The 16,829-nt window shown below is 46.4% G+C and overlaps 1 protein-coding gene across 2 annotated transcripts in view; it reads left to right on the forward strand.

Moving 5' to 3' along the window:
* Positions 1–1,707: 1,707 nt before the first annotated feature.
* IFNLR1 (interferon lambda receptor 1) overlaps positions 1,708–16,829 on the forward strand; it is a 74,504-nt gene continuing 59,382 nt past the window's right edge. Inside the window, exons 1-2 of one of the 2 annotated variants that reach the window (XM_069756941.1) lie at positions 1,711–1,863; positions 16,222–16,299. Coding sequence is in view for 1 of the 2 variants with exons in the window: in XM_069756940.1 (XP_069613041.1) it covers positions 1,803–1,863 (61 nt within the window). In the remaining variant the exon portion in view is untranslated. Of the gene's footprint in view, positions 1,864–16,221; positions 16,300–16,829 lie in introns of both variants that reach the window. The other variant, XM_069756940.1, reaches the window with a different exon arrangement.

A 16,829-nucleotide genomic window follows, 5' to 3' on the forward strand; every position in this document is an offset into this window, starting at 1 on the left:
GATACCACTGATTCTGAGAGTTTTTTTTGTTACATATTGTACTTCATGATAGTGGTAAAATTTCTTTCATATGACTTGTGTATTTGTGAAAAAAAATCAGAAATTGGGCAAAAAATGTAGAAAATTTAGCAATTTTCAAACTTTTAATTTTTATGCTCTTAAGTCAGAGAGTCATGTCACACAAAATAGTTAAATAATATTTCCCACATCTCTACTTTTCATCAGCACAATTTTTGAAACACCTTTTTTTGCTAGGAAGTTATAAGGGTTAAATGTTGACCAGTGATTTCTCATTTTTCCATAAAACCACTTTCAAGAAGTTTATTAACCCTTCAGGTGCTTCATAGGAATTAATGTAATGTGGAAGAAAAAGGGTAATATAGAAAATGTACAATACAATTTGTTGTGTAATTTGTCCTCAGCATGCCAATACCACATATGTGGCTGAAAACTACTGTTTGGGCGCACGGCACAGCTCAGAACATAAGGAGCGCCATTTGACAATTTGCTGTCATATTTAGTGGATGTCATGTCGTGTTTGGAGAGCTCCTGATGTGCCTAAACAGTGGAAATCCCCCACAAATGACACTATTTTGGAAACTAGACCCGTCAGGGAACTTATCTAGATTTGTATTGAGCATCTTGAAACCCCAGGTGCTTCACAGAAGTTTGAGGGTATGTGCACACGTTGCGAATTTTGCTGCGGATCCGCAGCGGTTTTGCATGAGTTTACAGTACCATGTAAACCTATGGAAAACAAAATCCGCAGTGCACATGCTGCGGAAAAAAACGCTGCGTTTGTTTATTCCGCAGCATGTTAATTCTTTGTGCGGTTTACACCTGCTCCATTATAGGAATCCGCAGGCGTAAAACCGCAGGTGGAATCCGCATAAATCCGGGGTAAATCCGCAGTAAATCCACAGGTAAAACGCAGTGCTTTTTACCTGCGGATTTCTCAAAACAGGTGAAAAATCCGCAGAGGTTCCATCTATGTGTGCACATACCCTAAAATGTTGAGCTATGAAAATGAAAAAATAAAAAATCACATTTTTTTCCCACAACAATGTTTAGCTCCAAACTTTGCATTTTTGTAAGGGTTACAACAGAAAAATAGCACCATACCACCTATGACAAACTTACTTATACTTGTCTTCCTATTACATAGTTGGATGCTATTGTCCATCCTCACCCCACCAGACAACTTGCGCTTCACCATTGTTCCCTCTTGCAACACATGAAGTGGAGTTAACTGATCACTTGTTGCCTAGTATATCTCGTCCTTTCACAGATGCCAATGTATAACAATAATGATCAACACAATTATCATTGTTTTCAATGTTATGACTGAGCTATGGAAAAGCAATACAAAGGTGAAGAAATTCAAAATTTTCCCATAAGGCCACATCCACACATTCAGTATTTTACCTCAGTATCTGTAAGCCAAAATCAGGAATGGAAAAATCAGAAGAAAAGTATAATTGAAACACGTCACCACTTCTGTATTTATCACCCACTCCTGGTTTTGTCTTACACATACTGAGGTAAAATACTGAACGTGTGAAGATGGCCTAAAATAGAATCTGCAGCAGCGCTCATTCATATGATTACGTGTGTGATACTTCAGTAAGAACCTGGAAAGAAAGGGTTGCAGGCTCAGCACACACCCTGGTGGACTTCCCCAGTGGGCGGACTGAAACTGTGGAAGTGCTCAGGTGCTGTGTTTGTTGTAAATGAGTCAGGAAGCCTGGCCAGCACTGTTATGAAGAAATGTCGCCTTTCTATATGGGGATTGTATCGTAACCATGTCTGGCTGTGTCATGTGGACCCTTCTATGTGTGAGCTGCATGGCGGGCTATGTCACAGGTATGGCTTTTTAGATTATGATAATTGGATCCGATTTCCTAAAGCTGAAACAGGACAGAGAAGTTACATTCCACATTTCGCAGAGCGGAATTTGACTTTTCACTTTATTTACCTGCAGTCCTAGTAAAATAACAAACTGCATATGATATGGAGTTGTACCTTATGACAGACCGCGGCTTGTTGTTTTACTACAGACGTCAAGGTAAACACCTGACATTAGCAAGGAATCGCCTAGAAGCAAGCGCCTTTAATGGCAGTGGAGAAATATGTGCTTGGTATAGGTATAACGTCGTCTAAGTTCTAAATATTTTTTATTATCAATGTGCTATAACTTGTATGTATGAAAGAAATGCGAACAAGCGAGACTATGACAGCGCAGAGGCGTCAGAGCTGACAGTTCGTCACGTAACCTCAGGCAGATTTCACATAATGTTTTACCTGCTCGTGATGTAAAAGCTGTACAGTATGCAGAAATCCCACCTTACAGTCTCGCCCATCCTGCCGATGTCATGAGAAAGGGGATAGACCGTAAACAGCTGAGTGTGTGACTCTTGGACATTTCCAGGAAATTATCATATTAAAGAGGCTATCTACTACCTGGACAATCTCCGTTAAAATAACAAATATATATATTTACCTCCTGCACAGGCGCTGAGGCTCACGTGACATTATGCTATGTGAGCCCTGACACCAATTGGCAGCCGCTGTCGGGCTGCTATTCTCACTACTTCTGCATGACGTGAATATATGTTGTTTTTCTTTTAAGAGGGGGGGTACTTATTTTAAAAGAGTTTGTACAGGTTGTGAACAACTATTTGATTAGGGATTTTTGCAAAAATGTGCTGTTATTTGCTTGTAGGGGTAAATCCTGCTGACCATCAGTAGGTTTATATGAAATATGAGATCTATATATTGATCAATAAAAAGAGGAGCATTTTATATCTACAGCACAGATGCCCAACCATTTCTGGTCCAAGGAGAACATCTCAATATTACTGCTTGTAAGGGTGCAGTCAGATGGCCATATAAAATTGGACGAAGAACGTAGCGCAATCCTCGGACTGGCCGGCGGCTCTCCCGACCTGAGTGTGCATACATATCCACACATAATAGATAGCCAATTGTTCCGCTGTCAGCTACCGCCACCTCCCTGAGTCCTCCATACACCGGAATGTTCACTATGCTGCACACACCTGTGTTCTTTACAAGAGACCTACTGCCGGACTTCTCTAGCGGCAGCTTATATAGCTGAGGTCAAAAGGATTGGTAATTCCAAATCGGATATGCTCCGACCGGCAGGTTGACCCATCCTTGTCAGCCTTTTCAACCGATATTAGTCTAATGTATACGGGTGACCATTAAGGCACACTTTTCTTTAAAGAAGACCAGGTGACTTAATTTTTGCATTTTCTTTTTCCTGCCATTTTTTCCAAACCAATCCAAGTGGGATAAAATTCTGAGAAGAAGAAGAAAAAACTACCGTAATTCCAAAATTGCTTTTTTTTTTTCTTTTTCCCCCCTCTTCTCCAGGTCAGTACAATTCCAATGATAACAGACTTGTAGAAATTTTGTTTTATATTTTAGTGGGTAAAAAAAAACTCTGCCACTATATTTCTGAGATGCTTAGCTTTTAGGGTATGTGCACACATAGATGGAAGCTCTGCGGATTTTTCCAAACCTGTTTTGAGAAATCCGCAGGTTAAAAGCACCGCGTTTTAACTGCGGATTTTATGCAGTTTTTGTGCAGATTCCACCTGCGATATTACGGATTCCTATTGAGGAGCAGGTGTAAACCACTGCGGAATCTGAACAAAGAATGAACATGCTGTGGAATAAACAACGTAGCGTTTCCGCATGTTTTTTTCCGCAGCATGTGCACTGCGGATTTTGTTTTCCATAGGTTTACATGGTACTGTAAACTCATGGAAAACAGCTGCAGATTCGCAGCATCAAAACCACTGCAGATCCGCAGCAAAATCTGCAACGTGTGCACATACCCTTATATATTTTTTGTTGATAGAGCTGTATAAGGACTTGTTTTTTTTCTGTGAAGAGCTAATTCCTACTGTTTTAGGGTTTATTTTTAAACTTAGAAAAAGGAAGTGATTCAGGCTTTTATTTATTTAAACACACGCACGTAGCCTTCTCCATATTCCTGCAATTGACGTGTGATGTACAAGTACATCACACAACTCGCATTTAGTGGCCAGTGTCAGGCAGCTGCTACAAAGGCAAATAAAATAATGGGATGCATTAAAAGAGGCCTAGATGCTCATGAAGAGAACATAATTTTACCTCTATACAAGTCACTAGTTCGACCACACTTAGAATACTGTGCACAGTTCTGGTCTCCGGTGTATAAGAAAGACCTAGCTGAACTAGAGCGGGTGCAGAGAAGAGCGACCAAGGTTATTAGAGGACTGGGGGGTCTCCAATACCAAGATAGGTTATTACACTTGGGGCTATTTAGTTTGGAAAAACGAAGACTAAGGGGTGATCTTATGTTAGGCCGGTTTCACACGTCAGTGGCTCCAGTACGTGAGGTGACAGTTTCCTCACGTACCAGAGCCACTGAGCCACTGACACACGTAGACACATTGAAATCAATGCATCTGTGCAGATGTCATTGATTTTTTGCGGACCGTGTCTCCGTGTGCCAAACACGGAGACATGTCAGTGTTCGTGGGAGCGCACGGATTACACGGACCCATTAAAGTCAATGGGTCCGTGTAAAACACATACCGCACACGGACGTTGTCCGTGTGCAGTCCGTGTGCCGTGCAGGAGACAGCGCTACATTAAGTGCTGTCCCCCCACTGGTGCTGAAGCCGCGATTCATATCTTCTCGGCAGCAGCGTTTGCTGTAGAGAAGATATGAATAATCGTGTTTAACATAAAGATCCCTCGCTGGCTGGCGCTGCTTCCAGTCCTGGCCGCACCTTCTGTATGAGCGGTCCCATAGGGGTGGAGCACATATTCATTACTGTAATTGAGCGGCCCCACGTGACCGCTCATACAGAAGGTGTGGCCAGGACAGGAAGCAGCGCCAGCCAGCGAGGGAGCCGGGTGAGTATTTGAATAACAGCGGGGGGGTGCACAGGGGGTGGGAGGGGGGTGGGCACATTGATCTTTATGTTAAACACGATTATTCATATCTTCTCTACAGCAAACACTGCTGCCGAGAAGATATGAATCGCGGCTTCAGCACCAATGGGGGGGGACAGCACTTATCTCTAGCGCTGTCTCCTGCACGTTGCTTGTGGTACCCAGTGGGCACACGGGCAGCACACGTGTGCCACACTGATGTGCCACAAACGCACAGGCACACAGACACGGATAATTCCAATACCGATTTTTCCGGTACCGGAATTATCTGGACGTGTGAGGCTGCCCTTAATGTATAAATATATGAGGGGACAGTACGAAGACCTTTCTGATGATCGTGCCCTAAAAACTCATTTGTTCAGATTGGCCTACCGCCTCAACATATTAACCTAACGATCCCTGTGTGGCCCATCATAAAAAAAAAAACAAAAAAAAAAACAAAACAAAAAAAAACCAATCAGGTTCCTCATATCATGTTCTCATACACTTTATGCAGTTAATAGCCCTCTGTGTCTGTACTGTTCCATACTTAGGCAGTTAACTAGTTCATGCAGCTTTACATGAACACCCGAGCCTTACACTATGGCCGGTCCGAATAACTAAAGCAATTGTTACCATCCACCTCTCCTGTCTCCCCTTTTACTCATAGTTTGTAAGCTTGCGAGCAGGGCCCTCATTCCTCTTGGTATCTATTTTGAACTGTGATTTCTGTTATGCTGTAATGTCTATTGTCTGTACAAGTCCCCTCTATAATTTGTAAAGCGCTGCGGAATATGTTGGCGCTATATAAATAAAATTATTATTATTATTATTATTATTATCTTTTTAATCATAGACCTGAGACAGGGACAAGGGGGCATCCTCTACGTCTGGAGGAAAGAAGGATTAAGCATAATAACAGACGCGTATTCTTTACTGTAAGAGCAGTGAGACTATGGAACTCTCTGCCGTATGATGTTGTAATGAGTGATTCATTACTTAAATTTAAGAGGGGACTGGATGCCTTTCTGGAAAAGTATAATGTTACAGGATATATATACTAGATTCCTTGATAGGACGTTGATCCAGGGAACTAGTCTGATTGCCGTATGTGGAGTCGGGAAGGAATTTTTTTCCCCAGTGTGGAGCTTACTATTTGCCACATGGTTTTTTTTGCCTTCCTCTGGATCGATATGTTAGGGCATGTTAGGTTAGGCTATGGGTTGAACTGGATGGACTTAAAGTCTTCCTTCAACCTTAATAACTACAGTATGTAACTGTTACTATGGTGTTAAATAAAACAACAAAACGCATTATGTCAAAGATGTTCAAAGAACAATAAAAAAAGGGAGTATCATGTCACGCATTTCTTCCTAACGTTCTTCACTAAGCAATGCGTGCTTCTCTAAGGGCTCATTTCCACTTGCGAGAAAAAAAACGGTCCGATTTACGGACCGAAAAAACGGAGGAAAATCATGCGAGTGTCATGCAATTTTTTTTTTTTTTTTTTATCGCAACATCCGTATTGCTGTCCGATTTTTACGCAGCGGTGTCCATTGAAAAGCCGGGCTGGTGTGCGACAAGGACCTGCCGTGACGTCACGGTCATGTGCCGCAACATCATCATAGGTCCTGCTCACACCAGCCCTGGGACGGGACCGGAAGCTGCCGCTTGCAATGGAGCCACAATGCCCACATTACAGTGGCAGCCACAGTGCCCACCCATCAATAGCTGCAACAATGTCCTAATAAAAAGGAATATGTGGGGCGCTGCCAGGGTCAATCCTCTTCTCAGCATGTTCAGTACATGTTCCAATCTGGTTTATTGGCGAGGATCCACTGCAGCAAGCTGAGAAGTGTATGTAATTTTATCAAGTCTGGACATTGTTCTTTTTCCTAAACAGCCTGAATTATAGACGGATACATTGTAGCAAACTATCAGCATTTGTGCTGATCAGCTGACGGTAGTGCCTGGATAGGTCTTATTCACTGTAAACATGCTAATATAATAAAAATGGTGAAGAATTGAAACAAAAAGTACACTAGAAAGTTTCTGAACATTTATATACTATTCAGGCTTAAGGGTATGTTCACATTGAATGTTGTGACTTGGGTTGTAAAGTGAAATCTGCATTAAAATACACAAATACTTCATATACCTTTTTGAATAAACTTCCATTTTTATTCATTGGCAAACCATGCCTGTAGTGTACATGGTTCTGGTTTATTTGTGTAGAAAATGCTGCTTCTGCCTGAACCCACCACACACCCCTTGATAAACTTGAAGACTGAAAGATGCAGAGAAAAACGTAGAAGCCATGTCAAAGTCTGTAACAGATAACATATGTTTTATATGGGTCTTCATGGGGTTAATCAGAGAAATGGGACTGCTAATATACTTTTATAATTTTTTTTTCTTTGTGTCATATATTCTGTAGGGCAAAAGCATGGTAAAACACAGCTTTGCGCAGATCGCAGGGGTTAGTGATGCCAAGCATGTTGTATACAGCTCATCTTTGAAGCTGGTACAGATTTAGTCCAGCTGCTCCCAACCCAGTAAACAGCTGTTTGTCTATGAAGGTGCCATTTGTTGCACATGTCTCCTGCAGCAGCCAGGATTATGGTATATTCGGGTGTTGAAATGAACGGCCATCCAAGTAATATATGGGTAATTTAAGATTACCAAAGTTAGAGTTGCTTTTTAGCGTCTCAGCTCTGGATGGAATAACCCCATCTAAGACATGTATATGGCATATAAGCTGCAATTGTCATGGGCAGACTACCCCTTTATTTGTGAGCTCTGCATAATTCCGCCGCCACCACTGATTGGCAGCTATGCGTACATGGCCAGAAAGCTGCCAATCGGTGGTGTGGGCGGAGTTACACAAAGCTCAGCATTTAGAGAACTGCTAGATCTGCCGCAGAGCAAAATGACAGCAAACAGCCAAGACACATGGCTGGAATGGGTCTTTGTCTGTACACTATACTTCTTTCAGATGAGGCAACAAAAACCTGGTGACATATTCTTCTTAGTCTACAGAAAGGTAAAAGTGAACCTACAAGGGAATATTGGTGTTGAGAAAAAATGGAAAGTCTAGAAAACAAATGTGATTAAGTCAGAAAGGAAAGTTGAAGAACATTGGTCCTGTAACATGAACTAATGAAACAATGATAATAGACATGACCGGTATCTATGCTCACATTTCACTATATACGGTAGGACTTTTTATGACCATACAAAGTACAGTTTCTGATATCACAAAGAAACTTGTGTTATGAGCAGGATTTCCATGCAAATATGTCTGGCTTGCTTACTAGGTGATTTTATGTAAATTCAAGTAGCTAAATCATGTACTGCGAGTTAGTTGGGGTCCAGCACCAAGGGTTAAAAGCTAGCAAAATAATGAGTTGTGTGAGCGTGAACTCGCTAAAGGGGACTGGTTTGCTTATTCTAATGCCATGTATCAGTGCAAGCTTCCATCTCTGTTATATTCATCCAAAATAAAGGAATCGAGATGGATGACATACTTTTTTGAAAGAGAAACAGAATTCACCGTAACTGACGAGGTTACACAATGTAGAAGTAATAAGAAGTAGATAAGGAAATATATAGACTAGTAGGACCGCAAAAGACTAGTCTGTGTAAATTTAAATGTTTTAGTAACATGCGCCTCTTAATGAATTTGGCTCTTCTCACGCCAGTGCAGCTTACACTAAGACTTGTCTGCACAATGCCAACGTGTTTTGAACTTGCTGTCTGTTCTTGTGCTTCCATATAATAGTATTTTTCATATCATTTATTGACCATACCACTTTTTAGCCCTTTGTGAATAATTACCAGGTCTATTTTTTTTTTTTTTTGGTAGGTCCACCTGTTCTATACACAATTTTCTTTGCTTGAAATTTTTGCTATTTTTAGTAGTGTCATAGGCAGGGCTGTGGAGTCTGTAAGCCAAACCTCCGACATTTCCCTGACCCACGATTCCACAGCACTCAGTCACTACTGAGCATGTGCATAAAGTGCAGCACAGATTCATCTCAGCTAAAAGCCAAGATCTTTAGATCAGGAACAGAACAGACATTTCATAACTTTCCCAAGTTATATGGAAAATATTTGCAGCACTGAACTACTGTACCCAATTTATTATATATTTTAAAAGTCGGTCGATTTTATATAGACTCCACATTCCTGGTCACAGGTTCCGATATTTGATGGTATCCCTCTTGCTTTATGTGCAGATGCGTCCCTGACATTAGCAGTGCTAATTGTCAATGTGTTCATACATTTCCAGGAGGCATGACAGAAGAGTCAAATGAGCTGCCAGTACTCGTTTGGGTATGAGCAGGGCTGGCATTAGGGGCAGGCAGACCAGGCAGCTGCCTAGGGTCCCCGATCCTCCAGGGGCATCCAGCAAGTTGTGTGCCGCTAATAGCGGCATACCACGGGGCCGCTATGAGGCCCGGCGCTGCCTTTCATCACGCATTCAACATATCGGCATTATAGATGCCGATACAGTTGAAAGCAGTGATGGAGGAGAGAGTGGTAGATGACACTCCTCCCCCCATTCCCCCGTCATTCCCCTTTGCTTGTGACTCAGGGCGCATGATGACGTCACTTCATCGTGCGCCAAGTTGTACCAGCAGTGGAGCTGATGAGACATGCTGCAGAAACTAGAGCAGCGGGGAAACAGTGAGGAGAGGTAAGTATTGTATGTATTATTGCATTATAGTGTCTGTCTGTATTATAATGCTTGTGTGTGGAGGGGGGCTGCATTATACTGTATCGAGGACCATCTGTTCCCATCATTCTTCCTCAGCCGGTGTAAAGATGCTCGGGAACAAGTGTCGAACGGCTTAAATATTGTCAATCACTCTCATGTAACAGCCTGAACTCCACGCATGTAAATACAATCGAAATGTTTCTGTGTGATGGTGCAATATGTGAGCATTTGGGGCCCCAATTTAAACTTTTGCCCAGAGCCCCATTCTGTCTAAAACAGGCCCTGGACATGAGCACACGAATGATGAATGAACATCTAAGACATCAGAACACACACACTATAGAAAACACCATCAGCGCTTTTCTGAAGCGCATTCTGCTTTCAAAAACAATGGGTCTAAAAAAAAAAAAAAAAAAACAGTATTGTCTGAACATACCTATAGATGTGAATATATAAAACAATGTTCCTTTTTCCTAATGATATGAAAATCACCTTAGAGGATGAAAAACCTGTTAAGATACATTAACTGTTGGGTCCAGAAATATTGGAACAGTGGACGAATCTTCATGATTTGGGCTCTGCACGCCACTATTTTATTTAAAATGAAACTGAGATAAATTGAAGTGTAGACTTTCATGTTAAATTAAGGGGGGGAAGGGGGGTTAAATTTAAATATCCCGTGAACCATTTAAGGAATTGCAACTATGTTCTTACAAAGCCTCCTCTTTTCAGGGGTTCAATAGTAATTGGACAAATTAAAAATGAACATTTATTTTATGATGAAGTTAATTCTTGGCAGAGAGTCCTTTGCAAGAGAGGCGTAGCTAGGTGTTTGGTTGAAGTGGGAGTGGGGGGGGGGAAATGAAAATTCTGAGTGGGCCCCTAACCAGGTAACCCTTATTACTAGAGATGGGCTGACCCATGGATGTATAGGTCTGGCGGGTTCGTCCGTGCAGTTAAGAAAAATAAATTTGGGTACCAGAACAGTACCCAGACCCATTCACTTGAATGAGGGGCCCAAACATCCAGTGTTTTGCCACACTGTCATGTGTCTGTACTTTTACATATTCAGGCTGATAACCGGTTCATGCAGCATTACATGAACACCCGATTTCTTACATTATGGCTGGTCAGAACAATGAAAGTAATTGTTACCATCCACCTTTTGCGTCTCACCTATTTCCTCATAGATTGTAAGCTTGGAAGCAGGGCCCTCATTCCCCATGGAGCTGTTGATTTATGTGATTATTGTTATGTTGTAATGTCTTTTATTGTCTGTACAAGTCCCCTCTAAAAATGTAAAGTGCTGCAGAATATGTTGGCGCTATAGAAATAAAAATATTTAATAAAATATTATTCCTCAGTCAGCGTCTGCGCTCTAAACTAAAAAAAAAAAAAAACAACAAAAACCTGGAGTTGGTTTCCTTGTATTTTTGATAACCAGCTAGGCAAAACTGACAGCTGGAGACTGCAACCCTCAGCTGACAGCGTTAGCAAGGCTGGTTATCAAGAATAGAGGGGTCCCAACGCTGTTTTTGTTTAATTTAAATAAGAAAAAAGGCTTGGGGTCCCCCCATTTTTGACAACCAGCCTTGCTAAAGCAGACAGCTGGGGGCTGGTATTCTCAGGTTTTTAAGAGGCCATGGATAGTGCACCCCCAGCCTTAAAATAGCAGCCCGCAGCTGACCAGAAAATGCACATCTATTATATGCGCCAATACTGTAACTTTGCCCGACTCTTCCCACTTGCCCTGTAGCCAGGGGCGGATTATCAGAGAGTCAATATGGGCGGTAGCCCAGGGCCCAGTGGTCTGGGGGGGCCCTGGGCTACCGCAGATTAACCCTCTGATAATCCTCTGTGACTGCCCGCCGGGCGGCGTTTATGTGCCCCCTGGACCTGGTGGGCAGAGAGAGGGGGCCCGCATTGGGCCCCTTCTCATCTGCTCACCGGGCCCCTTCCGGCGCTGCGGCGGTTTCCTATTGATGTGCGGGCACGCGCCCGCATGTCAATAGTTAACAACAACAGCCGCCAGCCAATTGGAGGCTGGCAGCTGATGTCGGCCGCAGCGCACACGTCGCCGGCGTCTGACGTCATTGTCAGTCGCCGGCGAGTGTGCGCTGCTGCAGGGAGCTCGCCGCCTGGAGCGCGGACAGGTGAGGAGATTGCTTGTTTTATTTTTTTTATTTTTATTTTTTTGGATCAGTTATCGGTGCGGTGGACACACAGGGGGGCAATGCTGGAGGACACACTGGGGGGGCAATGCTGGAGGACACACTGGAGGGCAATGCTGGAGACACTGGGGCAGATTGGAGGACACACTGGGGGCAATGCTGGAGACACTGGGGCAGATTGGAGGACACACTGGGGGGCAATGCTGGAGACACTGGGGCAGATTGGAGGACACACTGGGGGCAATGCTGGACACACTGGGGGGCAATGCTGGAGGACACACTGGGGGGCAATGCTGGAGGATACACTGGGGGGCAATGCTGGAGACACTGGGGCAGATTGGAGGACACACTGGGGGCAATGCTGGAGACAGTAGGGCAGATTGGAGGACACACTGGGGGGCAATGCTGGAAACACTGGGGCAGATTGGAGGACACACTGGGGCAATGCTGGAGACAGTAGGGCAGATTGGAGGACACACTGGGGGCAATGCTGGAGACAGTAGGGCAGATTGGAGGACACACTGGGGGCAATGCTGGAGACACTGGGGCAGATTGGAGGACACACTGGGGGCAATGCTGGAGACAGTAGGGCAGATTGGAGGACACACTGGGGGGCAATGCTGGAGACACTGGGGCAGATTGGAGGACACACTAAGGGCAATGCTGGAGACACTGGGGCAGATTGGAGGACACACTGGGGGCAATGCTGGAGACAGTGGGACAGATTGGAGGACACTGGGGGGGCAATGCTGGAGGACACAGTGGGGCAGATTGCTGGAGACAGTGGGGCAGATTGCTGGAGACAGTGGGGCAGATTGCTGGAGACAGTGGGGCAGATTGCTGGAGACAGTGGGGCAGATTGCTGGAGACAGTGGGACAGATTGCTGGAGACAGTGGGGCAGAATGCTGGAGACAGTGAGGCAGATTGGAGGAAACACTGGGGGCAATGCTGGAGACACTGGGGCAGATTGGAGGACACACTGGGGGCAATGCTGGAGACAGTAGGGCAGATTGGAGGACACACTGGGGGGCAATGCTGGAGACACTGGGGCAGATTGGAGGACACACTGGGGGCAATGCTGGAGACAGTGGGGCAGATTGGAGGACACACTGGGGGGCAATGCTGGAGACACTGGGGCAGATTGGAGGACACACTGGGGGCAATGCTGGAGACAGTGGGGCAATGCTGGAGACAGTGGGGCAGATTGCTGTAGGACACACTGGGGGGCAATGCTGGAGGACACACTGGGGGCAATGCTGGAGACAGTAGGGCAGATTGGAGGACACACTGGGGGCAATGCTGGAGACACTGGGGCAGATTGGAGGACACACTGGGGGCAATGCTGGAGACAGTAGGGCAGATTGGAGGACACACTGGGGGGCAATGCTGGAGACACTGGGGAAGATTGGAGGACACACTGGGGGCAATGCTGGAGACAGTGGGGCAATGCTGGAGACAGTGGGGCAGATTGCTGGAGGACACACTGGGGGGCAATGCTGGAGGACACACTGGGGGCAATGCTGGAGACAGTAGGGCAGATTGGAGGACACACTGGGGGCAATGCTGGAGACACTGGGGCAGATTGGAGGACACACTGGGGGCAATGCTGGAGACAGTAGGGCAGATTGGAGGACACACTGGGGGGCAATGCTGGAGACACTGGGGCAGATTTGAGGACACACTAAGGGCAATGCTGGAGACACTGGGGCAGATTGGAGGACACACTGGGGGCAATGCTGGAGACAGTGGGACAGATTGGAGGACACTGGGGGGGCAATGCTGGAGGACACAGTGGGGCAGATTGCTGGAGACAGTGGGGCAGATTGCTGGAGACAGTGGGGCAGATTGCTGGAGACAGTGGGGCAGAATGCTGGAGACAGTGAGGCAGATTGGAGGACACACTGGGGGGGGGCAATGCTGGAGACACTGGGGGAGATTGGAGGACACACTGGGGGGGGCAATGCTGGAGACAGTGGGGCAGATTGGAGGACACACTGGGGGGCAATGCTGGAGACACTGGGGCAGATTGGAGGACACACTGGGGGCAATGCTGGAGACAGTGGGGCAATGCTGGAGACAGTGGGGCAGATTGCTGGAGGACACACTGGGGGGCAATGCTGGAGGACACACTGGGGGCAATGCTGGAGACAGTAGGGCAGATTGGAGGACACACTGGGGGCAATGCTGGAGACAGTAGGGCAGATTGGAGGACACACTGGGGGCAATGCTGGAGACAGTAGGGCAGATTGGAGGACACACTGGGGGGCAATGCTGGAGACACTGGGGCAGATTTGAGGACACACTAAGGGCAATGCTGGAGACACTGGGGCAGATTGGAGGACACACTGGGGGCAATGCTGGAGACAGTGGGACAGATTGGAGGACACTGGGGGGGCAATGCTGGAGGACACAGTGGGGCAGATTGCTGGAGACAGTGGGGCAGATTGCTGGAGACAGTGGGGCAGATTGCTGGAGACAGTGGGGCAGAATGCTGGAGACAGTGAGGCAGATTGGAGGACACACTGGGGGGGGGCAATGCTGGAGACACTGGGGCAGATTGGAGGACACACTGGGGGGCAATGCTGGAGGACACACTGGGGGCAATGCTGGAGACAGTAGGGCAGATTGGAGGACACACTGGGGGCAATGCTGGAGACAGTGGGACAGATTGGAGGACACTGGGGGGGCAATGCTGGAGGACACAGTGGGGCAGATTGCTGGAGACAGTGGGGCAGATTGCTGGAGACAGTGGGGCAGATTGCTGGAGACAGTGGGGCAGATTGCTGGAGACAGTGGGGCAGATTGCTGGAGATAGTGGGGCAGATTGCTGGAGACAGTGGGGCAGATTGCTGGAGACAGTGAGGCAGATTGGAGGACACACTGGGGGGGGGGCAATGCTGGAGACACTGGGGCAGATTGGAGGACACACTGGGGGCAATGCTGGAGACAGTGGGGCAGATTGGAGGACACACTGGGGGAAATGCTGGAGACACTGGGGCAGATTGGAGGACACACTGGGGGCAATGCTGGAGACAGTAGGGCAGATTGGAGGACACACTGGGGGGCAATGCTGGAGACACTGGGGCAGATTTGAGGACACACTAAGGGCAATGCTGGAGACACTGGGGCAGATTGGAGGACACACTGGGGGCAATGCTGGAGACAGTGGGACAGATTGGAGGACACTGGGGGGGCAATGCTGGAGGACACAGTGGGGCAGATTGCTGGAGACAGTGGGGCAGATTGCTGGAGACAGTGGGGCAGATTGCTGGAGACAGTGGGGCAGATTGCTGGAGACAGTGGGGCAGATTGCTGGAGACAGTGGGGCAGATTGCTGGAGACAGTGAGGCAGATTGGAGGACACACTGGGGGGGGCAATGCTGGAGACACTGGGGCAGATTGGAGGACACACTGGGGGCAATGCTGGAGACAGTGGGGCAGATTGGAGGACACACTGGGGGGCAATGCTGGAGACACTGGGGCAGATTGGAGGACACACTGGGGGCAATGCTGGAGACAGTGGGGCAATGCTGGAGACAGTGGGGCAGATTGCTGGAGGACACACTGGGGGGCAATGCTGGAGGACACACTGGGGGCAATGCTGGAGACAGTGGGGCAGATTGCTGGAGACAGTGGGGCAGATTGCTGGAGACAGTGGGGCAGATTGCTGGAGACAGTGGGGCAGATTGCTGGAGACACTGGGGCAGATGATTGCTGGACACACTGGGGCAATGCTGGATACACTGGGGCAGATGATTGCTGGACACACTGGGGCAATGCTGGAGACACTGGGCCAGATTGCTGGACACACTGGTGGTAATATGCTGGACACACTGGGGCAGATTGCTGGACACACTGTCTGGGGGCAATATGCTGGACATACTGGGGCAGATTGCTGGACACACTGGGGGTAATATGCTGGACACACTGGGGGTAATATGCTGGACACGCTGGGGGCAGGACTGGAGGCATGGGCAGAATGTAGACACGGCATGATTGGAGACATGGGGCAGGATTGGATCATGGGGCAGGATGGATACGATGGAGACAGATGGGGCAGGATGTGGAGATCATATGGGGTAGAATGGATACTCATGAGTGCAGGATGGGAGAACATATGGCTGGAGCCAGGAATGAGATAAACGGAGCCAGGGTGGGGAATATTATTACCATAGGGGCTAATTAAGGAATATTATTACTGCAGTGATGTATTTATTTTATTTTTTGAGTATACTGTTTTAAATGGAGGGGGCGGTCCTGTTATTGTGCAGAGTGACACTATATCGCCTTTTTTTCTTCAAGTGGTGTAATGTAGAAGTTGTGAAAAATTAAGTAATGTGTTCTGCAAGTGGAGCTCGAGATAACTGTGTTATTTCTTGCAGAAACGAGTCCTGGCTGGAAGAAATGATGGCAGTCTGTGCTGGATGAAAGATGAAGGAGTTCACCTAGAGACATCACTGGTGAGTCAGTGTTGCCTATACACTGACACTATACACTGTATACTATATACAGCGGTCCTGTGTACAATGTCACCAGTGATCACTGTATTACCTCTACACAGACACTGCATACTAAGTACAGATCTCCTGTGAATACTGGCACTTATGGTGATAGTATTGTGTTTTTGTTTTTTTATTACTGATCAGTATTGTGGTACTCAGTCACTATGTGGTGGTAATATGTGGTCTGGAAATGGTGTTGTGGTATTTGTCCCTTGTATGTGCTTTTTGGTCACCAAGTGGTAATATGTGGTCTTGACATGGTGCGGTGGTATTTGTTCCTTGTATGTGATATTATTCGATCACTGTGGTTCTAATTTGTGGTCTGGTCATGGTGCGGTGGTATTTGTTCCTTGTATATGATATTATTCGATCACTGTGGTTGTAATTTGTGGTCTGGTCACGGTGCGGTTGTATTTGTTCCTTGTATGTGATATTATTGGTCAAGATATACCTAAATTGTATTGCAGATTTTAACAAATATTTAATAG

This window comes from Ranitomeya imitator, chromosome 3, assembly GCF_032444005.1.
Source record: "Ranitomeya imitator isolate aRanImi1 chromosome 3, aRanImi1.pri, whole genome shotgun sequence".
NCBI classification, from domain to species: domain Eukaryota; kingdom Metazoa; phylum Chordata; class Amphibia; order Anura; family Dendrobatidae; genus Ranitomeya; species Ranitomeya imitator.